The sequence below is a fragment of the Aedes aegypti genome, chromosome 2, assembly GCF_002204515.2.
Source record: "Aedes aegypti strain LVP_AGWG chromosome 2, AaegL5.0 Primary Assembly, whole genome shotgun sequence".
NCBI classification, from domain to species: domain Eukaryota; kingdom Metazoa; phylum Arthropoda; class Insecta; order Diptera; family Culicidae; genus Aedes; species Aedes aegypti.
Genome location: NC_035108.1, coordinates 278,739,637 through 278,765,088, shown reverse-complemented (window position 1 = coordinate 278,765,088; position 25,452 = coordinate 278,739,637). Strand labels below are relative to the sequence as shown.

Below are 25,452 nucleotides of genomic sequence, written 5' to 3'. Positions count from 1 at the left end.
CAGTGCCTCTATTTATACTTGGTCAATAACGGCGCCGGCCACGTCCTTGCATTCAGGTGGGATTAAGGGAACGAATGTTAGTGTGTAACCTTTGCTATTTGGAGACCGTATTTTCCTCTGCATCTCCACAAAGGTTACTGGGAGGGATGGTTGTTGATGAGGAGGGTTGTTGGGTCACAGGATTTACTTTGATAAGCGATTAGACCATGATAAACGATTATTTGTGAGATATAAACATGCTTAGGAATATAATATTTTCAATTGACATGGAAAATTTCCAAACAGGAGTAAATAATGTCGTTACTTGAAGTGACGAACCATTCAAAGTTTGTTGAACAAATAGCTAAAAGAAACATTCCTACAGCCGTTAGGACGAAAGCATGTGTAACAATATATTACTCAAATTGAAAAAATAAATCAATTGGCTGGACCATCCCATAACATTCTTATGCCGACACTAACAGTGGCGAACCATTCAAAGTGTTTTGAATAAAATGAACGTTTTGCAAGTCTATACTTCTAGCACAGACAAACAGACCAAACCATTCAAAGCTTTTTTTTATAAAAATAAAGGCAAAAAGCAAGCGATTTTATATGAAAAGATAAAACAAAAAAATGAATTAGAGTTTATGCCGACACTTACAGTGACGAACCATTCATAGTTTGTTGAATAATCATATTTATGTCCCACCGTTGTAGCGATTAAAAGTGCGGTATATTATAGATTTAAAAAAAACATGAAACGAGCTCACCAATTGATCCTTCTTCCTTGATTGAGCAGCCACAATTTTCAGTTTTATTTGAAGCATACATACTAACTGAGAAATAATAATAGGGGCCCAGATAGCCGTAGCGGTAAACGCGCAGCTATTCAGCAAGACCAAGCTGAGGGTCGTGGGTTCGAATCCCACCGGTCGAGGATCTTTTCGGGTTGGAAATTTTCTCGACTTCCCAGGGCATAGAGTATCTTCGTGTACCTGCCATACGATATACACATGCAAAAATGGTCATTGGCATAGTAAGCTCTCAGTTAATAACTGTGGAAGTGCTCATAAGAACACTAAGCTGAGAAGCAGGCTCTGTCCCAGTGGGGACGTAACGCCAGAAAGAAGATACTAACTGAGAAACGCGAATCTCTTTTCGCACCACGCGGACCGAAAACAATTTGTCTTGATTCCGTCGCTCGTCTTGCAAGAGCATGCTATGCAATCGGAAGACCACACGCTACTCCAGAAAGTTGGGCAAAGCATGGAAACTAGAAACTCACACGTTATTTGTTTGCGATTGTTTCAAATTACAGAAACCATCTACGAAACATACAATCATACCAAGAGTTTAGTAATTTGAACCAACCAAAATAATGACAAGCTCCACAGTGCGTTGCGTTGTGAAGCTTCCAACGTGAATCATCGCGATTGTTGAGCGTAGTGATGTCAGAGTTGCTATCTGTAAAATCATAGCATATAATGTGAATTGATAAAAAAATATTGAAATTTTATAAAATCAGTGATCTTGTAATGAAAAACTTTTTGCAAAATGGAAAGTTTTTATAATTTGTAACAAATGCTTTGATAAACAAGCATATAACAATTGGTAGAAAAATCTGTCACCTACCATCTGGCAACACCGATATCTCTTGCGAACATAAACCAAAATATGCATAACAAAAATATGTGATAAATCCAACATAAAACAGAGAGATTCCATTGCCCTTCATTAAATCGTAGTGTTTCATTTTGATATGTACGATTGAAGAGTAGATTTTCATTTCCAATACTCGTCAATTTACTAAATTTCTCATGTGCTTACATAAAAATATGCTTAACAGAAATGTTATATAAATACATGTTTGTTTGTTTTGAAAATGTACAAGGAAAAGTGACACTACTACTATTACATCAATGATGGTTCTAATGATAATTTGAGTTACACGCCGCCTCACCATAAGGTGAAGATGAATCGAAGCAATACCTCAAATTTTCAAGAGCACGGATCTGGAGAACCAAGCATCCGTTTAAGCTGAAAATTTAATCGATTGGTCACTAGCTGGTGGTGACCAATTGATTAGGTTTTCAGCTCAAACGGGTGTTTGGTTCTCCAGATCCGTGCTCTTGAAAAATTGAATTTTGGCTTCGATTTATCTTCACCTTAACGGCCATCTGTGTTGACAACAAAACATGTCTTAAATAGTACAATCATGGGTTGAATGCTGAGAAAATCAGCTACTGCTAGAGCTCTGATTATATCGGGGGATAACAGTGTATAATAAAACCCATCTAAATAAGCTTCAAACCAGGAAGACATTACTGCCATCAGATGTTTGGGGATTGTTTATCATGCCATGCGAATAAAATGCCTTCCCGCAATGGTAAACAAGCGATTTGTTTTATTATCGTTCTCTCTTTGGAGCTCTCCTTTACTACTGCTATTTATCATTCTTTTTACAACTTACTAAACGTTGCCGATCATGGACAGATACAGATGCGATGTTTTTCGTCGCGTGCTTCGATCATACAATCCACTCTCCACATCTCGATGTTCTACATCTCGATATCTCTCCCTATGTCGATGATATTTTCGGTCCCTTAATTATGCATACATTTTCACTCTCCATATCTCAATATCCTCCTTATCTCGATATATCCCTATCTCGATGTGATTTTTATTCCCGATTTTCTCTCCGTATGTCGATATGCCCATTATTGAAGGTTACTGTACTAGATTTTACTGATCCCAAATAATTTGCGAAGACGAACTGACGTCTGTTGGTTTTTAATTTTCCTAGTAACGGAGTGATTTTCAATCTAGCATTCATTAAAAATTTGTTATTTGTCTCGATCTCTCCCTATCCCGATGGCCCACACGATATACGAATGCGAAAATGGCAACTTTGGCAAGGAAAGCTCTCAGTTAACAACTGTGGAAGTGCTGATTGAACACTAAGCTGAGAAGCAAGCTCTGTCCCAGTGAGGACGTCATTCATTCATTTATTGGTATTACATTATTACTATTACAATAAAACCACGTCAACAATTCCACGCCACACAACTCGGTTCGCAGCTGTCTCCCTCCATCCTGGGCTGCGGCCACACTCGCCAGATCTTGCAGCCCTAATCAGCCCACTGTGCTCGCTGATCTCCTCTTGTACCTGCAGGATCGGAAGCGAACACCATTTTTGCAGGGTTGTTGTCCGGCATTCTTACAACATGCCCCGCCCAACGCATTCTTCCTGCTTTTGCTACTTTCAGGATGCTAGGTTCGCCGAAGAGTGCAGCGAGCTCGTGGTTCATCCTTTGCCGCCACACTCCGTTCTCCTGCACACCGCCAAAGATCGTCCTAAGCACCCGACGTTCAAAGACTCCGAGTGCCTGCAAGTCCTCCTGGAGCTTCGTTCACGTTTCATGCCCGTAGAGAACTACCGGTCTAATCAGCGTTTTGAATATAGTACATTTGGTGCGGGGACGAATCTATTTTGATCGCAGGTTCTTCTGGAGCCCATAGAAGGCACGACTTCCTCAGATGATGCGTCTCCGCATTTCACGGCTAACATTGTTGTCCGCCGTCAGCAAGGATCCAAGGTAAATGAATTCATCTACCACCTCGAAGGTATACCTGTCAATTGTAAAGCTGGTTCCTAGGCGAGTCCTGTTGCGTTGGGTTTCGCCCACCAGCATGTACTTTGTTTTCGACACATTCACCACTTGCTTCGCGTTTCAGACGGGTGTACATTTCAGCCACCATTTCAAATGTTCTTCCGATTATATCTATGTCATCAGCAAAGCAAACAAATTGACTGGACTTTGTGAAAATCGTGGCTCGGCGGTTAAACCCGGCTCTCCGCATGACACCCTCTAGCTCAATGTTGAACAACAGGCACGAAAGTCCCTTGTCTTAGTCCCCGGCTAGACTTGAACCAACTGGTGTGTTCGTCCGAATTTTTTACGCAGTTCTGCACAACGTCCATCGTCGATCTAATCAGTCTTGTGAGCATCCCGGGGATGCTGTTCTCGTCCATGATTCTCCATAGCTCAATGTGTCGATACTGTCGTATGCCGCTTTAATATCAATGAACAAGTAATGCGTTGGGACCTGATATTCCCGGCATTTTTGGAGGATTTGCCGTACTGTAAATGTCTGGTCCGTCGTTGAGCGACCATTCACGAAACTGGCTTGACAACTTCCCACGAACTCATTTGCTATTGGTGATAGACGACGGAAGATGATCTGGGATAATATTTTGTAGGCGGCATTGAGAATAGTGATCGTTCGAAAGTTCTCACATTCTAGCCCTTTTTGTAGATACGGCATAAAACCCCTTGCTTCCACTCCTCCGGTAGCTTTTCTGTCTTCCAGCTTCCTCCGGCTTCTCCGGGCCTATCCTAATGAGTTCCGCTCCGACACCATCCTTCCCAGCTGCCTTGTAATTCTTGAGCTGTTGAACGGAATCCTTAACTTCTCTCAAAGGTTGGTTGCTCAGGTTGGTTGCTATTGTCCAACATTCCGATATAATTATCTCTTCCACTACCTTGAGCCTCCGTGCCTTTGCACTCAGAGTCATTCAAATGTGTTTCCACCTTTCGATCACCTCGCGTCTGTCCGACAAAATGTTCCCATCTTAATCCCTGCACATCTTGGCTCGCGGCACAAAGCCTCTGCGGGATGCGTTGAGTTTTTTATAGAACTTTCGCGTTTATTGGGTGCGGTGCAACAGCTCCATTTATTCGCATTCCGTCTCCTCCAGGCAGCGCGAACGTTCCACGTTCTGTCGAGTACCTTGCTGTAGCATTACTGCCTGCGCTGTGTTCTTCTCATCCAGAATCTTTCTACATTCCTCGTCGAACCAATCGTTCCGTCGACTTCGTTCAACGTACCCAACAATGTTCTCGCCTGTGACGTTGATGGTTGCTCTTATTGTACTCCAGCAGTCCTCGAGAGGGGTTTCGACGAGCGAATCCTCTTCCGGCAACGTTTGTTCGAGATGCTGGGCGTAAGCTATGGCGACATCAGGTTGCTTGAGCCGCTCTAGGTCGTACCGGGGGGCCGTCGGAACCGTACGTTATTAACGACGGAGAGTTTTGGGCACAGTTTGACCATCACCAGATAGTGGTCAGAGTTCATGTTAGCGCCACGATAGGTCCTGACGTCGATAATGTCGGAGAAGTGCCGACCATTAATCAGAACGTGGTCGATTTGCGATTCTGTCTGCTGTGGTGATCTCTAGGTGTATCGGTAAGGAAGGCTGTGCTGGAAGTGGGCGGCAAAATCAATTAGTCGTAGGCCGTTTTCGTTCGTCAGCCAGTGGGCGCTAAAATTTCCAATAGTCGGTCTGAATTCCTCCTCCTGGCCAACCTGAGCGTTTAGATCTCCTATGATGATTTTGACGTCGTGGCTTGAGCTGTCTTACTCGCGTTCGAACTGCGCGTAAAAAGCGTCTTTATCATCATCAGTGCTCCCGGAGTGAGGGCTGTGCACGTGTATTATGCTGAAGTTGAAGAACCGGCCTTTGAGCCTCAACTTGCACATTCTCTCATTGATCGGCCACCACCCGATCACGCGCCTCTGCATATCAGCCATCACTTTAAAAGCTGTTCCCAGTTCACGTGTGTTGCCGCAGCTCTGGTAGATGGTATAGTTACCTTTAAACGTTCGCACCATTGATCCCTTCCAACCCACTTCCTGCAACGCTACGATGCCGAATCCGCGGTCCTTCAGCACGTCGGCGAGTATGCGTGTGCTTCCGATGAAGTTGAGAGATTTACAGTTCCACGTACCGAGCTTCCAATCGCTAGTCCCTAGCACCTAGCATGCGTAAAGGGACTAGCACTGATAAGTACCGTTTTAATTTTAGTACTGAAAATTACTGCACAGACAAACAGACGTAACACTCGAATTATTTTCATCGTTCATCAGAATAGCGCCCAATTCTGTTACTTGGTAGTTGGCCGACGGGTCACTCGTGGTGCTCATATAGCTTTTGTTCGAGCTTGACGTTTGTCTACTACCGCCACCTAGTTCGTGGTTGGCCAAACACAGTGTTTTTAGCATTGGGCGTTAACGTTCGCGAGACTATGCTTTGAATTGAAAATTATTGTAGCTGTTATGTCTGTTTGTCTGTGATTACTGTTTTTGTAGCACTGAAAAGTACTGTTTTATTGCTTTAGGTAGTTTTTAGAAAATTTCCAAGAGCAGAGAGAATTCGTGTACGCACAGCACGAAGGTACGATGCGCACTAAACGAAAAAACTTGTTTCTGATCATCTCATTGGCAATTTTGTTTTGATTTTGCGTTTCGTTGCACAACGCTCAACTTCGCTTCATTGCGCTCCATGAGTGTTTGACGAATCAGCTAAACAAATGAAATAAAAAACATACTAATTTGGGCAACTGTGCCTGTTCATGAATTCTAATAAACATTGAACAGTACAATGAAATCGTCTGACGTCTACTTTGTTCTCTGAAATTCATTTCCTGATATTTTTTTCATTTACAGGTAAGCAACTGGTTTTCACATATATAAAGCAAGTGAGTATAATTCTTCTTTCAAATGGTATAAGGCTATCCATGAGAGCAGTGTGATGGATTTTACTAAGGTGGCGCAGATCATTGATGCGTGCCACTAGTTCTCTCTTTCATTCTCCCGCTGTTCTTATGCAGCGCAAACAGTGACGTCACTATTTGCGCTGCATAAGAACAGCGGGAGAATAAAAAAGAGGACTAGTGGCACGCATTAATGATCTGCGCCACCTGAATAAATTTATCACATTGATCCATGAAGACTTTCTGCGATAGGACTGACAGCCAAAAGTGTGCAAGTAACCGAAACTTAACGGTACTGTCAAACGGGGTAACTTGCAACAATTTTCAACTTCAAAGCTATATGGATGAAAAATTTGAGGATTCCGATGAGCCAAAAACCATCTAGTATCCTAATCGCCACGTGAATAATACCACGCGGTATAAATTTTATCAGTATTTGGTTTTCTGGGAGCAGGAGAGACGAAAAATATACATTTTTCATGCTACCCCTGATGTGGGGTAACATGCAACACACAGTGCTACCTGAAGTACACTATTGAAAACTTAACCTATATCGTGTTATTATGATCATATAATAATTTTCTGCAATAAAAGTATGACGATAATTAGAAACGGCTACTGTACTCTTACAAAACTAATTATTATTGATTGAATTATGAGTATTAAACCAATTTGATTGAAAACTTCATTAGTATTGCATAGGGTGTCCACACGGGGATATTCTAGCATATTATAAGTCTTGACAATAATTGGAAGACCATTAAAACGATTTGATGCAACTTTTCAACAAAAACAATTGTAATTTAGGATATGCTTCACATAACTTATTGTTTATACAAATTCAAATCAAAGCGACGTATCACGTATTTATATGTATACTTTAAAATGGTCTCTATTGGTGTTCTAAAACAACTTTTAGCATACTTCATGCAGAAAGTCCCCAATGGCAGATCTGCAAGTTAGTTTTTGCACAGATTTTCATTATTTTAATGAATAAAAAAAAACTAAATCTTATAATAATGCGATTCATGTAAATTTTTCAATATTTAGTACCAAACGTGTATTGAATTAATTGCGGTACAAAAATTTTTAAGTTACTGAACAAATTTATGTTTAATTTTGCCTTTTTATGTGTTTTCGATGATAAAAGGCAAAAAATATCAAACAATTGAGATCAAAATAGCTGTTGCAAGTTACCCCATAAGGGTAGTCAGAAAGGTTTTTGAATTTTTATAGTGTTTAAGCATCAAATTATCAAAACTTTTATATTGTCAATTAGTACACTACTTAGTACTGTAGCTGTTAGCAAATGCCTCGAATTACAAATTTAAACCGGTTTTGTGGTACGAGGAACGTTTTTCAGCATAAAATTTCAAGCAATTCAATGTTTAATATGATTTTTACCTCCAGCAAACCAAGCAAAAAAAAACAATACCCAAACCCTTGCCAAAATCTTCTGTTGTATACCTGAGGTCAATAAGTGGCGGAATAAATTTTAAAAATTAAACTCAATGCTGAACAAAACGATAATTCGGTTACATGTCGAAGTGTTGCAAGTTTCACTCCTGTTGCAAGTTACCCCGTTTGACGGTAAACAAAACATGCAAGTGTTATCGAAGCTTTACATTTTCCTTTGTAATCGAATGGTCACTCCGATCACGAAACGTCAACAGATCTTCTTCTTCTTCTTGGCATTACATCCTCACTGGAACAGAGCTTGCTTCTCAGTTTAGTGTTCTTATGAGCACTTCCACAGTTATTACCTGGGAGCTTTATATGCCAAAGTTGCCATCTTCGCATTCGTATAACGTGTGGAAGGTACGATGATGCTTTACGCCCAGGGAAGTCAAAGAAATTACCATTGCGAAAAGATCCTGGACCAACCGGGAATCGAACCCAGACACCTACAGCATGGCTTTGGTTTGTAGCCGCAGATTCTAACCACTTGGCTAAGGAAGGCCCGTCAACAGATCATGATAAACAAAAAACCAGCTGATCGCGGCCGTTTCATGGATTGCCTTATTACATCTCAACCATCAACTGTTGAATGGTAAAAACTTTTTAACAAATTAGGCAAATTCCCTACCAGCACTGACAACAACTTCCAAAAGAGATGTCTTCTAAATATTGTTTTCATTAAAGTACTCGAAAAGGCGTTTCCTAGACGTGTCATACTTACTAGAATACAAGTTTTATAAGATGTGCCATGTAGTGTGGGTTCGGTGCCCGCTTCAGCCATTGACATTTTTCGTTGGGAATGTTTCTCGGCGGTGCCTTTCGACCATGCTTGTTCGTTGTCTAGTGTTAAGTTTCCAGTTTGTGCAACCATTTAGGTGAATACGGTGTCCTTGTTTTTTTTAAATTTTAATTTAATTTTCCCGGAAAGCATCTGGGAATTGGAAAACTGATTTCGAATGGACACCCTGAAACCATCATAGTTACTACGTTTTACGGTCATATAAAACACACGATTTCAGTTAATTTTTATTGCTTTGCTTTATTTTCTCATAATTAAATATCATCACTCATATCGCAAACACTGTTTAATCCAACACTCACGGCTCATGGTCACTCAGTACGCCCCCAAAAGTATCTGATGCATATTTTTGAATGAGCCCTAATATGATTCTCTAATTATGATTTCATACTGATTTCTAAGCTATTTCTAAAATTACTGCAATAATTTTCAGATATTGTGAATAATAACCTATTAACATTCCTGGATTATGTTTTTAATCCAATTCCAAAACCCAAAATGAAAGAAAAATATGGAAAGTTATTTTTTCAATTCATTTTTCAATGCAATATATCAAGAAGGCATTTTTTTCTAACACTAAGAAAAACTCAGATTTTTCTGACGTTCAGAAGGTTAAAATCCGACGCATCTTTTATATTGCTTTAAATCTTTTTGTTTTTCGTCTTCGGCATCGAGCGGTTTTATCGTAAATTTTGGAATTAGTTAAGATTGGAATTGATTAACCTTCAAATGAGTGTCTTCCAAAGGTTATGAGTAATTATTTTCACAAGCTCCCGTGTTATTTTTTTCGTCCCCTTTCTGGATTTTTCGCTCCCCAAATTCTGTTTTACAAATTTTCGCCCCTTTGAGCCTGAAAATTGATCCGGGGGGGGGGGGGGGGTGAATTCACCCACTTTGGGAATCACTGGTCTAGTACGTCCACAAAAGTACCTGACGCTGCTATTATGGCGTCAACAATATTCGTTATAGAATCACTGTCAATACCCAAACTTTCTAAATACGGTGCCACAAGATGTACAGGTAATGCAAGAATTTCAAGTGCTGCGCCATATACCCCTGCTACAGTTGAAAGCAAAGCTACACCGCTCGCCAATAAGGTATTAATAATAGTTGCAGCAATTGGTCCTGTTTCCATTGTGAAGCAGTCATTGATAATTCGAGTGACGAACATGCAGCTGTCGTAGCCCTGGATTCGGATTCTGTCTACGCATGCTCTAGCGTTGTGCTTAAACGATGCCTCGTCCACCTTATATCCTCCACACTGGACGTACAGACGTTCGAGATTTGGTTCACCAGCTGCACTAAATAAACCCTGCCGTACAGTAATACAGCGCAACAGACACCGGGAACGGTCCGAAACATCGAACTTGTTGCGTGCGAAGTAGTCCATCTCTTGTGGGTTCACCTGTAGCATCTGGGCACACTGAAGAATTGTGTTGGTGAGTATCAGCTTCGGCATGGGAACAAGCTGTGGAGTTCGAACGAGGTTTCCCCACTGTTCCAAGTAGCACTGCTTGTAGATCGAAGCCTTGGCGCAAACAGCTTGACATGGAACTTTGGCCATCCTATCGTCGAGACATTGCAGGGTGCGATTCAGATAAGTCACATCGTTGCGATCCGGGCGGAAGTGGCGGCTGAACGAGATGTACTGCAAACCGGAGCTGTCGTTCCAGGACCGAAGCACCAGAGCTTCACACCGAGCTTGACACTGCGGTCTTGCGTTGAGATACTGATTGCACTCGAATGTGGCCCGCTGTAAACTTTTCTCGACGATATTTCCTCTGGTTGACTCGCCGGGGAACACTAAACTGAGTGCCCACAGTAAACCTGTCGTCAAGTACTGATAGTTCATCCTTAATCCGCGTTAGGAAAACTAAGCCTGTTTACGCACCTGGTGAAGCTATTTATTCAATTTATGGTTAATGTTACAACTAAAAAGTGGAACGTGTCCAATCTAGAAGGCACGTTGCGTCGATAAAGTGGTTTCATGTTATGTTGTAAAGGCTCCGGCTGCTCGTCCGTTGACGAAATGGTCTGCAATATACAATGCACAGTGGTCCAGGAATCAGTTTTACGCGGAAAGATGCATTTTGAGCTTTAGAATGAAACATTAGACAAAAACGGTCTTCTACAAAGTTGTTTGTATTAGTTAAGCCCTTTGTTTGGTGTTATTGAAAATTAGGGTGGACCACATTTTCATAGAAATTGTGTAACTAACTTTCTTATTTATAGAAATTATATTATACATGCTTAAGCAAAGTTGTAGACCATTCAATTTCAAGCAAATTTGCCAAAAAAAGTTTTTTTGTATCTCTTAAATTGACCGATTTAGCGCTTTTTTTATACGGTGACATAGGGTGGTCCGAACAAAACTTGTTTTCTGGCTCTAGAGTTTTCAATTCAAATTTCTCATCAAAGTAGTCCAAGAAACACTTTTAGAGCTTTGAAAAATGCGTAATTTGGTGAGTGAAGAAACTCGCTATCTCCTTCCGTTTGGGAGTTATTGTTGCTTTTCTCTCAAAAACATGCCTACTTTGATTGTGAATATCTCTAATTGGGGCAAACATAAAAAATATCTTTTGACGGCATTCAAAAGACAAAATAAAATTGTATATTATATCAAAAAATTACAGATGTGTTATTTTTGTAATTCTAATAAAATGCCTTGAAAAACAAAGGATTTTAAACAGAAAAACTTTAATAACTTTTGAACAAAAATAGATATCATCAATATTTTTGCATGAAAATTTGCGTTTTGTTCAGTTCTTGAAGTCGTTCTTAGACCGCTTTGACGAGAAATCCGAAATAAGAAAGATAGGGCTCTAAAACTATTTTGAAGATTTTCATAGTATGTATTTCTTTATTATTTTGCATTTTGAGCATGAAAATGAAATTTTAGACAAAAATGATCTTCTACAGAATTGTTTCTAAAAATGTAAGCTAACATACTGTGTCATTTAAACTAGGGTGGTCCACAATATCACACATATCATATAATCAACTTTTTCATTTGCAAAAATACTGATATATGCTCTTAGGCAAAGTGGTAGAACTTGAAATTTTGATCAACTTTACCAAAAAAAGTTTTTCTGTAGCTCAAAATTTGACCAATCTAGAGCATTTTTTCCTAATCATCGCAGGGTGGTCCAACAAAAATAAGTTTATCAACTCTAGTTTTTTTAATATTATTTTCTCATCAAAGTCGTCTATGAACGACTTTTAGAACTTAACAAAACGCAAATTTTCATGTAAAAATATTGATGATATCTATTTTAGTTCAAAAGTTATTAATGTTTTTGTGATAAAAAATATTTGACTTTCAAGACGTTTTATTAGAGTTACAAAAATAACACATCTGTAATTTTTTGATATAATATACAATTTTATTTTGTCTTTTGAATGCCGTCAAAAGATATTTTTTATGTTTGCCCCAATCAGAGATATTCACAATCAAAGTAGGCATGTTTTTGAGAGAAAAACAACAACAACTCCTAAACGGAAAGAGATAGCGAGTTTCTTCACTCACCAAATTACGCATTTTTCAAAGTTCTAAAAGTGTTTCTTAGACTACTTTGATGAGAAATTTGAATTGAAAACTCTAGAGCCAGAAAACCAGTTTTGTTCGGACCACCCTATGTCACCGTATGAAAAAAGCTCTATATCGGTCAATTTAAGAGATACAAAAAAACTTTTTTTGGCAAAGTTGCTTGAAATTGAATGGTCTACAACTTTGCCGAAGCATGTATAATATAATTTCTACAAATAAGAAAGTTAGTTACACAATTTCTATGAAAATGTGGTCCACCCTAATTTTCAATAAAACCAAACAAAGGGCTCAACTAATACAAACAACTTTGTAGAAGACCGTTTTTGTCTAATGTTTCATTCTAAAGCTCAAAATGCATCTTTCCGCGTAAAACTGATTCCTGGACCATAGTGCAATGCAACGTACGCATTTAAGACGAGTATCCTACTGTGAAATGAAGTGGAACGTGTGAAATTCCTAGTGGCCAGGTATGGATTGCATATTTACCGCAACTCAATGACGCATTACTAGAAGAATCCAGACAACGCGTAAGAGCAGTCGCATTATTGTAATTTTTCTTTGTTTTTAGACAGACAAATTCCTACAAAGAACGGTTGTTAATCGACGAGCGCAGCAAAACAAACAATGAGAACCGTTGTTGAACTGATTCCTTTTTTAGTAGTGACCAGCTAGTGACCAATCGATTAAGTTTTCAGTTCAAACGGATGTCTAGTTCTCCAGATTCGTGCTCTTGAAAATTTGAGTTGGCTTCGATTAATCTTCACCTTAACGATGTTATATCAAATTATTTGATGCCACACCAAGTAAATAAATAACAAAATGTTAAAAGATTAATTTTGTTTTATCAAAGTAGAACTAACACAGAACATCTGTGGCTTCGATTCATTTTCACCTTAACGATGTTACGCCCAATTACTTGGTCTCTTCAACTTCAACTTCAGAACCTGTTCCACCTTATCAGGCCACCTCGCTTGTTGTGCTCCTCGCCATCTTATACCAACAGGATTCGACATGAACACCATATTTGTAGGGTTGTTGTCCGGCATTTTTACAACATGCCCTTGCCATCGCACCCTTCCGGCTTGGACCAGCTTCTGGACACTGGGTTAGCCGTGGAGTTGAATCTTACTCGATCGCAGCTTCTTCGGGAGCCCATAGCATTCGACCTTCACTGATGATCTGTCTTCGTATTTCATGACCATCATTTTTGGCAGCAGTAGTCAATGATCTGAGGTAGACAAACTCATAAACCATCTTGAGAGTATCCCCGCTTATACTGACACTGCTTCCTAGGCGGGTTCGCTCGCGTTTGATTTCGCCTGTCAGCATGGACTTTGTTTTAGACGCATTCACCACCAAACCAATTTTTGTCGCTTCAAGTTTCAGACGGGTGTACAGATCAGCCACCGTTCCAAATGTTTTGTCGACATTATCCATATCATCCATGAAGCAAACAAATTGGCTGGATCTCGTGAAAATCGTACCTCGGTTGTTAAACCCGGCTCACCGCATGGTACCTTCTAGTGCGATGTTGATCAGCAGGCACGAAAGTCCATCACCCTTTCGAAGTTCGCCCGAAAGTCGGAGTTCATCTCGAAAGTCCATCACCCTGCCCTGTTTGCCCGAAATCTTCACGTTATACTGCAAACCGTTCATCGTTGTTCATCGTTGATCTTATTTGCCTAGTGAGTTTCCCGGGAAAATGTACTCTTCCATAATTCTTCATAGCTCTTTGCGGTCGATGCTATAAAATCGATGAACAGGTGCACTATGGGCGATCAGGTTTTCAATAATCGAAATAATAACTTGTTCTGATAGGTTCTTCTGGTACATCAATACATAATTAACACTTGTATTAAGATATTTCTGGAATACTAGAGCAAGGTCCTTTGTAGTTTCTTTTATACAGTATGCCAAAGTTAGAGTTTTTAAGAAAACCAAATAATTCAGTACAAATACAAGGTATACATTGGATGGAATATACTGCAGAATCGTAATATTTCACGCATATCTTTGTACACTGTTCGAAAGTTTACTAAAAAAGCTATCTTTGGAAAATAAAACTAAATAAAAATTCGTACTTTAGTTCAGGTAAATGTGGGGACTACACTGAAAAAAAAACATATACGACTTTTCAACCAAACTTTACAAGTGGTCTAGTAAATTCTTGGTTTACTGAAGTAATGTAGGTCGCAATAATACCGATTTTCACAAATTTCGTAGTTTGCATAGATTTGAATTAATATTTTTTGTTTGTAATTTTGTTTCATTTCGCTGCACATCAGTAATACTTGCAAATTTCACACTTGAGAAAATGTTAATTCGTTGTCCAAACCAGTGAAAAAAAATACGCATTTCTTTTTGATTTATTTCCGTATTTTTTCTATGTATTCTCTAAGAACTCCTCTTCCAGTTTTTACTGAAGTCCTCCTGGAATTCTCAAATAAAAATAATCCCGGGATTAGTAGTAATTTTTCAGAATATTTTTTCCTGAAATTTTTTTAGACTTTCTAATGCTAACAGATAATTTCTCGAAGAATCTGTATCAAATAGCTTAAAATAATCTCTTGTACATTTTCGAATTTTGAATATTTTTCAATGAAGGTCCTCTACGTACTTATTACACATAAATTGTACAGATAGTTTGAACTATCATCCTATTGTTCATTGAAAATTTAATAATCACCAAAAACTTTTTCAAGATCGCCAAGCAAGGATTCTTTCCAAAAGTTCTTTATAGAGTTCACCAACAGTTTTTCACCAACAGTTGCTTTTGATATTTTTCCTACAGTTTATCCTCAAATTACTTCTACAAATATTCAGGAAATCTCCCTGAAATACTTCAAGGATAGCAAAAAATATCAAAATATAGTTCCAGATTACTCCATGGATTTCTCCTAAAATTCAACAAGATTCAATTGGGTAAATGTTCTTAGTAGTTTCTCAAAGAAGTTCTGCACATTTCTATCTCACGGTGCTCCAATTACCGTTATTATCAAATAAAATATACCATTCAAACGGCAGTCAGCAGTTGATTCCTGACGTTGTTCTGCACCTCTGGGCCGATTTTGAAAAAAATCCTTAGTCAGAATTTTGAGTTATGCCCTTTTGAAGTTTATATGATAGAAATCACACAAAATATGCCATTTTTACTTGTTTTAACAAAGAGATTATACAGAAAAATGTAGTTTTGATTTTTTATCTTTTTTTTTTTTTGAAAAACAAATTTTTCTTAAACAATTTAGACCGACATTTGAAAAGGGCCAATGCTTTGCTTAGCTATTACTTATCAACCAATACACGAACAATTATATCTAACAATCTAACGCCAGATAGTGATTTTAGGAAATTGTCCAAAGCATTCAAATATGAATGAATAATTCTTAGACAGGATATGCAGATACGCCCTTTTGAAGTGTATGAAAAGAATATTGCATGGTGAATTCCGTTTCATCTATAATCAACGGTTAGTTACATACATAATCATCACACCTTTGCGGTTGTTCTTATTTCATTAAATTTAGCAAGTTGCATAAAATTTACACGTACACATATTGTCTAGATTGACATTATAAAAGGGCCAAAGTATAATTGAAATATATACACATCAATATAGCTGAACATCAAAGTTGATCGCAACATTGGAACATAACATATCTGTATCTACTTAATTCTATATTCTATTAAATTCTATTTAATTCTTTTCTATTCTAATCTGTTCTATTCTATTCAATTCTACTTAAATTTATTCTATTTTGATCCACCCTACTTGTTCTTATACATATTTTTACAAATGCCAATGTTGTAATCAACAACTGCATGCAAAAGAATTGAACGGTACACTTTCGATGTTTGTTCGACTTTATAGCGCTGACAGGTCTGTGAAACAGCGCTATGCACAGACTCCGACGCCAGCTCATTATGTCAGCCTAGTCCTCGACCAGTCGCATTGCAGAAGTCTTTTACATGAAACTTGGTGATATGATATTTCGAAGATTTTGTCAGACTCTGCTCTTCCCAGCTCTCGACAAACTTGTTCAAATTACCTTTAAAACAAGGATCCAGCTCAAATGAAAAGCATTTAATACAAAATGCTTCAGTTCCTTTAAATACATAAAAACTATCAAACAAAAGTTGAAACCCTTATTTAGACTTACTGTGAAATAATAATTCAAATGTTCATGAGAAGCAAGGAGTCAGAATCTGTGCATAGCAATTTTTTACAGAGCTTGGAGCGCTAAAAAGCCGTAAAAATATCGAAGGTGTACCGTTCAAATCTTTTGCGCGCAGTTTTTGATTAATACAGTGTCCATTTGTAAAAATATATATAAAAACAAATAGGGTGTATCAGAGTAGAATAAATTTAAGTATAGTAAAATTGAATAGAATAGAACAGATTAGAATAGAAAATAATTAAATAAAATGGAATAGAACCAGATGTATAATATAGATACAGATAAGAGTGTTTCGGTCAACATTGATACAGTCATTGTTCAGCAATATTGAAATGTGTATATTTCAATTAGGGTAGGTGTACCAATTATGGATGCAATATGTCAACAGTAGTAATAAAAATCAAGTTGTAACCGCGTTTCTAAAACGCAAGCATGACTTGTTGGTGTCAATTACTAGTTTAAAGCCTTGCGAATCTGTTGATTTAAACAGTTTTAGTACTAAATTGACTTTAAGCTTCTAAAAATGGATTTTAAAAAGCGATGTCTTTGTACCAATTATGGCAATAGCGTTCCTAGCATTCGACATAAAAGTGTACCAATTATGGACTATCGAATATTTGCACGAAATGAACTCAAACGCCATAAAGAGCGAATGATAATGCAACGCTTATATGTAATGAAGATATCGCTCATAAAATTTTCCAAAATTTTTGGGTTAAATAGATGTTAAATCATTTTTTTGCAATGGGTTCATGGGAGAAAATTAATTTTCGAAAAAGAAGTCAAAATGTAGTGTAAATGCAAATTATGATATCTACATGTAGTGTAGTGTAAATGCAAATATCTCACATTACCTTTCCAGTGCCAATTTTTAACGAAAAAAGAGGAAAAATTCAAAAATCGAGTGTCGCTGAAAACCCCTCTCTATCATGAAATTAGCATCTTCCGCTCGCGAACGTTTTCGAACGTGTGATTGAAAAATCTTAGTAATTGAGTACAAAACATGAAGATAATGCTTTACCGAACCGTCCCGTCGTGGAAGTCACCCGTAAAATAGCTTTACTTCTTTTATTTTACTGATCAAAAAATGTAAACAAACCGCCTCCAGAGTATTGCCATAATTGGGCTCTCATACACTCTTTGTACCAGTTATCGACATAGTGGAAATAACACGATTTCCAACTTAAAACAGTAGAATTGATTGCATACCAGCTAAATTTATTCATTTGTTCTCACTAGGTAACATACATTCATCGGTTGAAACAGTTTATCCGGATGAAAACATACATTTCGTAACGAAGGTCCCTTAGCCAACTGCTAAGAAGGTGACATATATGTGAGGCAAAATTTTCAAATGTTCATTTTTCGAAGCTTATTGCACGAATGTTCTTTTCAAGGTTTAGTCACCATCAAAAACAAATAGTTTAATCATTCCTGTGAATATAAGCCATTATAGTCTAGTGAAACAATAAGAAAAATCTCTTTTTGTTCCCACTATTGCCATAATTGGTACTATAGCCATAATTGGTACTTCTACCCTATACTTTGGTCTTTTTTCAATGTCAGTATAGACAAAATGTGTACGTGTAATCGTTCAAATATTACGTAACGAGGGGGTTCGCTGTTACGGTTCATACATTTTCCATACAAAAGCTGTAACGTGGGGGAGGAAAGGGGGTCTCAAATTGGAAAATTCTGCGTTACATTATATGTGAATCATTCCTTCTATGCAACTTGCTAAATTGAATGAAATAAGAACAACCGCAAAAGTGTAACGATTATGTATGCACCTAGCTAACCGTTGATTATAGAAAGAGCAGAATCCACCGTATTCCATATTCTTTCCATACATTTCAAAAGGGCGTATATGCATATCCTGTCCAAAAAAAAAATCACTACCAGGCGTTAATTTGGTAGATATCATTTTTCGTGTATTTGCTTATTATTAATAACTAAACATAGCATTGGCCCTTTTCAAATGTCGGTCGAGAAAAATTTCAGAAAAATGTATTTTTTAATGTCTAAAACCATATAAAAAATGAAAACTACAAAATTTTATTATAATCTCTTTGTTTAAACAAGTTAAAGTGGCATATTTCGTGTGATTTCTATCGGATAAACTTCAAAAGGGCGTAACTCAAAATTCTGACTAAGGATTTTTTCCAAAATCGGCCCAGAGGTGCAGAACAATGTCAGGAATCAACTGTTGACTGCCGTTTTAATGGTATATTTTATTTGATAATAACGGTAATTGGAGCACCGTGCATCTGTATGTTCAAAACAGGAAGTTCTCAAAGTGTTTCTTAAGTATTATCGAAAAATCAATCAATTCCGCGGAATAGTTTATTAACGTACTCCGTGAGAAACTTTATAGGAATGTTGTTTTATTATTTTTTTAATGTTCAATTCGAAATAAAATTAAAAAAAAACATTCCTATAAAGTTTCTCACGGAGCACGTTCAAAAACTATTCCGCGAAAATACTCATAAATTTCCTGAGAAATTTTTTCAGCGTATTCTTTAAAGAATTATATTATTGTTTCACCTAGGATGTCCTCCGAATTCTTTCCGATTATTCCAAAAAAATCACCAGTTTCATCAAAGTATTTTCCAGAGATTATTTTCTTTAAAATGTATTTTTTTTCAAGAAATTTTTGAACAGATTTAAAAAAGGATTTTGCAATTCGTTCTTGAATTCCTCAAAAAAAAAAGTGAGCATGAACATGAACACGAGCATGAGCATGAGCATCGATGTTCGTACAATTCGTAGTTGCTACTCCGTGATTGACCCGAATAATTGAAATTGTACAGTAGGGTGCGGCTTATTTTTTGAACGTTTTCAAAACCGTATGCTGTTATGAATTCAAATCACATTAGAAGAGAAAACCTCAAAGTTTGAGCCAAAAATATTAAAATTTAGAGGTGGCGCAAGCGTCTTGTAGGTAAATATTCAAGTTATAAGAATTGGCCATCAGTGAAGTCACCATAACTTCGATAATATCTAACCAATTTTAAAACTTTAAGCATCATTATCTCCAAAATAAAATTTATAAAAACTTTGTAGAATATCAAATCTGTCTAAAATCGAAACTAGTCTAAGTTAAAAGTAGATTTTTCCAATTTTTTTTTCATTTTACTCAAAATGTCATGTATGTTTGACCATAATTTCATAAATACTCAATAGATTGCAAATCTTTTTGCATGATTATGTAGCAAACTTAGTTGTTTCCAAACTGTTCATCATTTTTCTAAAAAAATGGTTTTGACTTAGTTTTGTAGCAAAAACTACCCAAGAACATGATTTATAAATGAAAAATCCAATTTCTTTGGATCGCCAGAAATTATAAATTTCGTATAAAATTTAAGTTTATAAAGCATCTTGTTTTAATTACGAGTTGAATAGTGGATATATTTTTAAACATGTGCAAAAATAGTTTTGTTTCAAAATTATTTAAAAATTGTCGCAAAGTCATTTTCAAAGGTTTAACAAATGAGTACACCAGTTTCAGCTTTAAAAATATTGTGAAACTGACAAAAAATTGAAAAACTGGAGTTTTTCGTAGAAAAATCAGGTTTTTGTTGAAAATCATGGTCAAAACAATTTTTGAGTGAAATGTGATGTATGAAAAGTTTGAAAACAATTTAATAAGCTTTTAAAGTATGTTAAAATATTTGGAATCGGTCGAGTATATATGAAGTTATAGTCAAACATATTTTTTTAGTAAAATTAGGAAAAATTTGTAGTTAACTACTTTTCATTGAAACTAGTTATGATTTTAGACAAATTTGGTGTTCTACAAAGTTTTCATAAATTTAATTTAGGAGATAATGGTGCTTGAAGCTTCAGAATTGGTTAGAAATTACCGAAGTTATGGTGACTTCAATGAAGTCCATTTTGTATAACATGAAAATTCACCTTCAAGATGCTTGAGCTGCCTCTATTTTTTATATTTTTGGCTCAAACTTTGAGGTTTCTCTTCTAATGTGATTGAAATTCCAAAGAGCACACAAATTTTTGGTTTTCTGAACTTTTGAAAAATAAGCCGCATCGTATTGTACAGGGAATCAACAGATGTAGCTTGGGAGTAGCATACCATGCTCAATGTACACTGTCGAGGACTTTGAAATAAGTAACGTCAATAACGGCGATCATCGGGGAAGGGAAGGAATGTAAGTGTGACATCCATTGTTACTAAAGACCGAGCATACCTCTGAAACTTCATGGTTGTCGGCCGAACGTCATTTGGCGATTCATAAGAGTAACTTATCAGTGAATAAATTTGATGATTTTTTTATGTGATGGGACGTCATGTTTATCTATAAAGAAATGATAAAAATCGATCCGTTAATTCAGTACGAAGTTGTGAGTTCCCCATACCACGTCAAAACTCTAGACTGAATGTTGATTTGTCTGTGAGTTATCAGTTAGGCTTTCGAGTGTTTTTTAATTATTTCATCAGAAATATGTTCTTCTTTTGAACATAGGCTCTTCTTTCGAGTTATACTGGTTTCATTACAATTGACGATAATTTTGCTCATATGTTGATTTAGAATTTTTCCTTCTTTAAATCATTAGCAGTTTTTTGTATTTATACTGATCTAACGATTATTTGCATTACACTTTTTCAAATTTATAAAATAGATTTTTTATTATTTTGATTATATGCAGTTCTTTCAAGAGAAAAAGTATTTCTGATTGTAATTGGAATCAAGGCTTAAAATACGTTTATAAAGAGTCTTACTCAAAACATACTTTTTTGGCTCAAGGGTTAACTTAGGAAAGATGTCATTCCTGTGCTAGATTTTTATTGCAACGTGTGAAACATCATTGCTTGTCTATAGCAGTAAACCGAACAACTCGGTGAAAACATGCATCATATAAGTTCACTGTTTCTCCGTTGAGGAAAGAAGAAGCCAAAACATGTGATAGCTAGAACTACGGAATAATATCCTCAGTATCATTCGAGCGATCGAAGCAAACCAATCCTGTAGAAGAACGAATTAGTCTTGAACCGATTTAGCTGTCAATGCTGACAGCTATTACCGCTACCAGAGAAGTGAAAAATTGCTTACGTTTAGGAAGTTCTTCTTTCAACAATGACTGTTTCTAAATACTAAAGAGCTTATTATTTATAAATCAATGATGATTTATCTTTTTTCAAGAGTAAGCTGAATTAGTTCTTTAAAGGTCAGCTTTGAAATTCATTACAAATGCATACTAACTATTGTTTTCAATTTCGGCCAAACGGCATTCGGCCAAATGACCCGGAACCAAATATAGAATCTTACAAAATGCTTTTGGTTGAAGAACAAAATAGTTTTTCCAGGAACTCCTGAAAAAACTGTTCGTCAAGGGTAAGCATTATTTTTCGCATAACAAAAATCCTCATTTTTATGAACAAATTGTTTATTGATGTCCTTTACTATTCTACTAAAGGTAGAACTTAAGAAAAATCAATAATATTCCACATCCTCTGCCAATAGGTCACTCTAGTGATTTATCATTTATGGCCAAATTTGTCGATACACCATTTTTTTACTCCCAGCATAAAAGTAAAGTAAAAAGCGTGGTAAAAATTGTTCTAGATTACTAAACAAACTGTATTTGCATAAAAAAGAACTAAATCGTGAGTTTTAACCGAATTCTTAGGTGTAAATTTTCTTTTTATGGTCGCTTTATGAAAAAATCTCCTACTTTTAAAATCAAATACGCATATGTATCGACCTGTGTGTGTGTGTGTGTGTGTATACAATCCACCTCCCACTGACCGGCAGTGCTTTTATGGAAGAAAATTGTATGCATGTATTTATTGATACCCTTCGATATCTTCATATCTGCAGACAATTTTAGCCCAGGAGATGAAAGGTGATAGCTCTACTGAAATTCCAACGACCCATTTCAAGAATGGCAGTAAATACACACACATTCTGAGGTCATTTTCATATACAGTAAGCCCCGCATAAAAACACCCAGATATCAAATGGATATCTGAAATATTTTTACACTTCCCGAATCGAAAATTTAAATGTTCGACCCTGGCACGTATTTAGTTTCATATGGAAATAGGTAGGTAAATAATAATAAAGAATGATTTTACCAGGATGTAATGCTGTTTCTTCCGTCGCAGCACTGTGCTTACCGCAAAATACAACGCACTTTTTCACTGCACTGCGCGTGAAACACGATTAATCCTGCTTGACCGCTTCACCCACCCCCGCAGGAGCAAGCGGCACGGTCAAAGGATCACACACTACTCATACGCATATGTATCGACCTATAGCAAAAAGTAAGCGTTTTTCTCTGAATATCTTGATAGGTAATTTCAGTATAACATATTATGAAAATAATTTATGGAAAATAAATTCAATTTCATGACAGTAGTATTCCCAGTTTTGATGATTGTTATTGTGCATTGAGAGGTCTTCTGAAAAAAAAAAAAAAGCATTTGCATGCTATGTCTAAACCAACAGATTATGCAAATCGAATGTACCTCGGATTTTTTTTCCGCTAGAGTTCACTAATTTGGTGTACCAGTTTTGGCCACCCTAAGGAAAAATATCGTTTATACATAAATCAAAAGACCTTTGGTTACTGTCAATACATTAAACGAAAGCTTTTAATTTATACTCAGCAAAGAAAAAATAAAAACCAATCAGAAACTTTGTTTTTGTATTCAAAATGGGGGTGACGAATACTGGACCACTTGCACCAGTATTCGCCACGTTTTTAATTTCAGTTCCTGAACTCGCCACCTACGTTGATTTCTTGTGGAGGGTGGCGAATCATGAACACCATGGCGAAAAATAGGTGAAAAAAATTTTTTGAGGAAAATGATTTTTTTCTATTATTTTCTGAGCAAATTTTGGCAGCCACATATGTCGTAAAACGGTATATAATCCGGGGTGGCGAACAACTGGTACATGGCGAATACCGTTACACCTTCCCTATATTCAAAATCGGAAGGTTTTTAAATATTCCATCGGTGAAATTTTGATTTTTGCCACTTTTTAGCTATTTTTCCATGTACAACCTATGAAAATGAATGAAAAGCACGTTTTCCTACACATTTCAGCCCATACAAAATGGGTGAAATTTCACCGACAGAATATTTTGAAACCTTCTGATTATAAAATTATAGACCAAATACTGATATCTAGCGGGAAAAAATCCGAGGTACATTCGTTCTTTATAATCTGCTGGTTTAGACATAGCGTGATTTGTTTTTCTATTGTGCTTAAAATATGACGTGAGAACTTAATAAGCAATCAGGGATGGGAAATGTACTGTAGCAAACATTTACCACCTCGACATTCACATTTTTCTACACGATCATCAAAATCCAAAGCAAACCATGACCGTTCAAAACAAAAAATTGTCACGGCTCCTCAAAACTGTAATCTTTTTCTTCCTAACGTTTTTTCAAACCCGAATGCGAAATGACTCGAGCACAGTGGTGACACGATTTTCCAGGTTTTCGAAGTTTTGCATTTTTGATCGATAAAGGCAGCCTGAAATTGAACTTGTTTATATGTATCGCAACGGAATGATTGTGCTCTTGCTATTAGCGCTAATAGATTTCAATTAGTTGAAAACACAAGCGAAATATCAGCGATTGAATTATTTAACATTTTTTTCAATCATTCACCTCGAGATGGCTGCTCGCAAACGATCATAGTGGAGAGACAAAAACATTCAAGCAGTGTGTGAACCGTTGGCCGCGCAACGCCTGATAGTATTGATGCCGCTGCTGCATTGTGTTTTGGTTGACTGGTAGAATCGATGAACTGTGGTAAATAGTGGTCACTGTTTCCAAGCCTGTAAGCAATTCTATGAAGGCGTAGGTTTTTCAATATCAATACTGTGTTATTTCTTCCGACAATATGTACTTTAAATCTAATAATTCTACTCGCATCAGCTCCATTGAAATTGAAAATATTTTTCTTTAAAAAACCTCGGCGAAAAATGATTTATGATATCTGGAAAATTGTTGCTACTAACATTGCTTGATATTTTTCAGCAGGCTTCTGATTGAAAATGCTCTCGAAGAATAAGCCTTTTTTTAAAACAAAATATATAGATTGTCGAATTTTTCAGCCAATTTCTAATAATCATTGATTGATTGAAATTGATCGTTCTAAACGTTGTGCCTTATAAGTGTGAAATTTAATTATTTTGGTGGCTTTTTAATTATCACAACAGCGTACAATATTAATAAAATGATGTACAGAAAACCGATTGCGCGTTCAATGATAATTTGAAAAGATATAGCATGTACAAGGTGTCCACTTTATAAAATGAACAGTCCTTAATTTTGTTTAGATTCTTAAAAACTTTGCTTCTTGGAGTATGGATAGTTTTTTTTTGTACGAAGTTGCTCAGGAAAGCGTCATGTGAAGGAGAGCAGAAACAACAAAATGTTGAAACAGGTAGAAACAACAGACGGATAACGCAACTTCTAAAGGTATGTGATTATTATTAGTCTTTTCTCTAGAGGTGATTGAGTACAGGATAACCGAAACCTCTCTAACGAATAAAATAAATTACATTTCTCAAGAAGCTCCATCAGAATCTTTTTTGATTTCTGGATTTCTCAGAATTCCGCCTTGAAATTGCGTTTCCAGAATATGGATAATTGGCAGAATTGATAAAACTATTTCTGAAGTAATGTTATATGGAAGATCCTTCCACAGATTCCATTACCGCTATGCTTATTTCGTAAGCAAAAGTATGCCTGGGATTTTCTAACAAATTTCTTCTGGAGATTCGAAGGCAAGAGGCATTCCAAAAATACTATTCGTAGATAATTCCTGTATAGACTGGCGATTTGAAGTATTTTGCAGAAAAAAAAGTGAGAGAATTTGTGATGCAATTTGAAAATATTCCTGAAAGATTTTTTATGATTTTCACAAAAGAATTTGTAATGCTTTTTTAAGGTAA

General features: G+C 36.6%; 2 protein-coding genes across 2 annotated transcripts in view; one reads left to right on the top strand and one right to left on the bottom strand.

The window, feature by feature from the left end:
* LOC5574311 (protein gustavus) overlaps positions 1-25,452 on the top strand; it is a 756,279-nt gene that overhangs the window by 300,659 nt on the left and 430,168 nt on the right. The window lies entirely within an intron of this gene.
* On the bottom strand, positions 7,452-10,645 carry LOC110675180 (general odorant-binding protein 45-like). The gene is made up of 2 exons (XM_021839575.1): positions 9,963-10,645; positions 7,452-7,488 (listed from the first exon to the last, which is right to left on the bottom strand). The coding sequence occupies exons 1-2, from the start codon at positions 10,643-10,645 to the stop codon at positions 7,452-7,454; spliced, it is 720 nt and encodes a 239-aa protein (XP_021695267.1).